A 4,694-nucleotide genomic window follows, 5' to 3' on the forward strand; every position below is an offset into this window, starting at 1 on the left:
CACAGAAAGTCTTCATATACGTATTTTCCTGGAAATAGTAGTGAATTTAATTAAACAAAAATGTGAGTAAAGAGTTAACATACAGCTAATGTGTACCTTGCTACTAGCATGGATATAAATAATAAATGTAACCTTTAATGTGGGGGAAAATGACCCTTCAGCTGTTCATATAAATAAACTAACTACAAATTTATACTAAAAATACACAACTGCATTTTGAATTCAGTTTTACCTTACTCAGCAGATAATTTCAGAAAATGTTTGTTATTCTTTGTCACCTTATAGGATGTTTAATGTTAAATGTTGTTGCATAGTTATGTGGAGTGACTGGCAGTGACTGTAGACCTATTCTGTTTTAAAGGTACCTTGCACAGACAGGACTCCTGGTTTTGTCATAGTGTATTTTGCACAAAGACCTTACACATCATTTTGTCAGTCAGGCCATTACTTTTTTTCAGAGCTTCTGTTCTTAAGTTGTTGTTCCGTCTGCCCTGCTTGTCTCACATAATCAGTTTTTGCAGGTTTTTGCAGCACTTGCAATAGAGGGCTGTTACATCTGCAGTTATTTCTCACAGGATTCCACTGATACACTCTTCCTCTGCTCTCTTTCCAGCTCTTCTGTCCTCATGGTGTGAGGAGCTGGGACGTCTCCTCCTCCTCCGTCATCAGAAGAACAGACAGAACGAGCCTCCGGGAAAAGTGCCCATGCAGCCCCCTATGAGCTCCATGAAGCCCGGCCTCTCACACGGGTCAGTGTTCACACTGCTGCGCTTTTTTGGCGTGTGTGTGTGTGTACAGACAGAACAGGCCCTTGGGAAAAGCCCTTCCTCTCCACATGAAGCCTGGTGTTGCTTATGGATCAGTGGCCAGACAAACTGCCAGACTAACTGCTTGTAGCACAGTCAATAGGGACAAATTGAAAAGAACACATTATGTGTGTGCATTTCAAGAGGAAGAACATGCTTCTATTTTATAATCCTAACAATAAAACCGTTGTCTTTCCCTATTGTTCAGCAAATGCAAATATACTTACTACAACTGTACTAATGTACACAACAAATATGTGTGCAGTGAGTCCGGCCCCATTTTGATTTGTCTGCATGATGTGTTTCTATCCATTTTCAGCAGAGATGGGTCTTTTCCCTATGACTCAGTTCCCTGGCAACAGAACACCAATCAGCCTCCAGGTTCGTTGTCGGTGGTGACTACAGTCTGGGGCGTGACCAATACGTCGCAGAGCCAGGTGAGATCCCATACCTGTCCAACAGAGTCTGTCTGAGTGGACTGCATCTGATAGGAACACATTTCTGTTCTTTTAAAGTGCCACAGCAGGAGGTTTCTCCTATTTCTATCTTCTGATTTTGAGTTTTTCTGTCTAAATATAAACAGGTGTTGGGAAATCCCATGGTCAACAACAACAATCCCATGAACCCTGGGGGCAACCCTATGGGTACGGGTATGTCTGGTAACAATCCTGGGATGAACTCTTCTCAGTTCTCCGGTCCTCAGCAGCAGTTCCCAAACAAAGGCAACTCCAACCAGGGCTACATGCAGCAGGGCATGTACGGACGACCCAACTACCCCGGAGGAGGAAGCTTTGGTGGCAAGTAAGTGGACAGTGGATTAGTACCTGTCTTACAATTAAAGTTGCTAAGAAGTCATTCGGACAGTTAAAATGAGTGCAATCCTCCAGCAAGATGGTCTGAGCTAATTAACTATATTGTGTTGCTCTTTGTCTTAGTTATCCTGGAGGACCTAACGCTGGACCCGGAGGAATGGGCATCCCTCAACACTCCCGTGCTCCGTCAGACTTCACCCAGCCTGCCGCTGCTGCTGCCGCCGCTGCAGTTGCTGCTGCTGCCGCTACAGCAACCGCCACTGCCACAGCAACCGTAGCGGCCCTGCAAGAAACACAGAACAAGGACATGAACCAATATGGACCGGTAGGACATGACAATCAGCCAATAGGACTTCACTAACTTTGCCTTTCAATACTAGCAGTAGTACTAGAACAGGAAGCTAAGAGAAGTTGATTTAGACTTAGTCATTGTTAAGGGTAAATAGTTACTGAAGTAGTGATGGAACCAAATGGCACATTTAGCCACAACCAAAGCCAACAAGCCCATCTTTTTCAGAGGGTAAAACATTTTTGTCTTTTGGTACTTTTAACTGTTTTCAAAAGTAAAATTTGCCACATTGATATTCAACTCAGAGATGGTTGATTGAACCCATTTTGTCTTTCAGATGAGTTCCTCTTTCCAGATGGGTCCAAACCAGGCGTACAACAGCCAGTTCATGAACCAGCCAGGACCCCGTGGCCCTCCGTCCATCCCTGGGAATATGGGCAGTGGCATGAATGCATCCAGCATGAGCGGACCCCCCATGGGAATGAACCAGCCAAGGGGCCAAGGCATGGGGCCTTTCGGGACTCATGGCCAAAGGATGCCCCAGCAAGGCTATGCAGGACCCCGGCCTCAGGGCATGGCTATGCAGGGCATGAAAAGGCCGTACCCAGGGGAGGTAAGTCGATGTGAATAATGTAACACTTTCATCTTCAAACTTCAACTTGTTTAATGTCTGTTAAATTTATATTTGTTATCTCTGCATCCACAGCCAAACTATGGTGGGCAGCAGTATGGACCAAACAGCCAGTTCACTAACCAGCAGGGGCCGTACCCCTCACCTAACCCCTCGAGGCCACTACCGTCACCTAACTACCCGGGCCAGAGGATGCCAGGACAGCAGCTGCAGGGCCAATACCCGCCCCCCAGTGGTGCCATGGGCCAGTACTATAAGGTGCAGTAATACTGCTATTCACTTAAACGTTTGATGATTATTTTGAGTATCACACCAAAAACCTTTTTGCAAGTTGTCAGCAGTTTTTTGGTACAAATAATAGAGGGTTATTTGGAGCGAAAAATAATTTTTAATCCTTTTTTCTTTCTTTTTTTTATTATTACAGCAAGAGCCACCTTTTAATGGCCAAACAAATAACTTCTCCGGGAGTGGATATCAGTACAGCCAGGGTAATATGAATGGGGTAAGTCCATGTTTATATCAATTTTGTTCCTTCACATTATCATTCTCTTGTGTTGTGCTGATTATAGTCCCATGAACATTTGATTTATAATCGATTGTCTTCAATATAGCCGCCCAGACCGGTGGGTAACTACCCTCACTCCCCAGTGCCAGGCAACCCCACCCCTCCAATGACCCCAGGAAGTAACATCCCTCCATACTTGTCGCCAAACCAGGATGTGAAGCCACCCTTCCCTCCTGACATCAAACCAAATATCAACGCTCTCCCTCCTCCCCCAGGTCAGTAACTGGAAACTTTCCAGTGAGGATATCGTAACAGTGAATTATTCCTTTAAAAGTTCATGATAGTCTGACCTTGGCTCTTCTTTAACCAATGCAGCCAACCACAACGAGGAGCTGCGCCTGACGTTCCCAGTGCGGGACGGGGTAGTCCTAGAGCCTTTCAGGCTAGAGCATAACCTGGCTGTTAGCAACCATGTCTTCCACTTACGGCCTTCTGTACACCAGACGCTCATGTGGAGGTAAGACATCATGCACTGAAATAATGTACAGTATATTTTTTATATTCTTCCTAGATGTTTTTTCTCCTGAGAGAGCTATGTGATACATTCATTTTACCTTGTCCTGTAGAATTCTGTTGACAATTGCAGTTTTAAGTCTTTTAGGTCTCTGGAAACAGTTTGCATTTCAGAAAGTAAAAAATCCAGCTCGTACTTCTCCAACAAAACATTCTATGGCTCAGGCTTAGTAATAAGGCTTTTCAAAAGATTAAGAGAGAACAGGGGCTTAATGGAAGCGGGATAGAGAGCAAGAGAACCTAAACTGTGTTTAAAGTGGTTACGGCTCTTGAGATTAGGTGGAAATACAAAAATGAATGGGCAAAAAGAATTTTAATCCCTGATTTAGTTCCTTGCTGTTGGATCTTGGGGCTCACACTGTATTTTTTGGGACTATTTGGTCAAAAAGACCTAGAAGTACTATCCTATGGGATCCCACAGTCACCTCTAGGGTCCGTACTATTTTCCTTTGACATGACCATTCTTGTGCACACAATCCTTTCTATGTATATAGATATATTCTATATAATATATATATATATATATATATATATATATATATATATAATATACCACTGCATTGATGGGTGGGAAGCCAGTAAGGGCTCATCTTCATGTAATTTGAAGGATGGTTGTAGAGGTAGGAACTTGAGTTGGACCAAGTCAATTAACGGATACTATAAACTGATTATGTGCAATGACCTCTATTAAACTACACAGGAAGGGGCTGAAGGTAGCTCACATTAATATATGCAGTCTTAGAAATAAATTAATTGATATCTGAAATATACTATCAGAAGGCAAAATACAGTGGGGCGTGAAAGTTTGGGCACCTCAAGTAAACATTTGTATTAATGTGCATAAAGAAGACAAGAAAAGATGGAAAAATCTCCAAAAGTCATCAAATGACAAATTAGACCTTTGTGTAATAGGCCAAAAAATTGTAGACTTTATTTCCATCATTTACACTTTCAAAATAAATGAAAACAAAAAAATGGCGTCTGCAAAAGTTTGGGCACCCTGTGGAGTTAAGACCTTGTACTGCCCCCTTCGGGAAGTATCACAGCTTGTAAACGCTTCTTGTAGCCAGACAAGAGT

At 43.1% G+C, this 4,694-nt stretch overlaps 1 protein-coding gene across 9 annotated transcripts in view; it reads left to right on the forward strand.

The window, feature by feature from the left end:
- Positions 1-4,694, forward strand: part of LOC116671078 (zinc finger MIZ domain-containing protein 1) — a 129,183-nt gene that overhangs the window by 117,615 nt on the left and 6,874 nt on the right. For 5 of the 9 annotated variants that reach the window (XM_032502008.1, XM_032502010.1, XM_032502014.1 and 2 more), the window contains 9 exons: positions 614-749; positions 1,126-1,243; positions 1,390-1,607; positions 1,742-1,943; positions 2,245-2,520; positions 2,614-2,796; positions 2,963-3,040; positions 3,150-3,318; positions 3,419-3,560. In XM_032502008.1, the coding sequence (XP_032357899.1) occupies positions 614-749; positions 1,126-1,243; positions 1,390-1,607; positions 1,742-1,943; positions 2,245-2,520; positions 2,614-2,796; positions 2,963-3,040; positions 3,150-3,318; positions 3,419-3,560 (1,522 nt within the window). The remainder of the gene's footprint in view (positions 1-613; positions 750-1,125; positions 1,244-1,389; positions 1,608-1,741; positions 1,944-2,244; positions 2,521-2,613; positions 2,797-2,962; positions 3,041-3,149; positions 3,319-3,418; positions 3,561-4,694) is intronic. The other 4 variants (XM_032502009.1, XM_032502011.1, XM_032502017.1 and 1 more) reach the window with 1 other exon arrangement.

Source organism: Etheostoma spectabile, chromosome 21 (genome assembly GCF_008692095.1).
Source record: "Etheostoma spectabile isolate EspeVRDwgs_2016 chromosome 21, UIUC_Espe_1.0, whole genome shotgun sequence".
Taxonomy (NCBI): domain Eukaryota; kingdom Metazoa; phylum Chordata; class Actinopteri; order Perciformes; family Percidae; genus Etheostoma; species Etheostoma spectabile.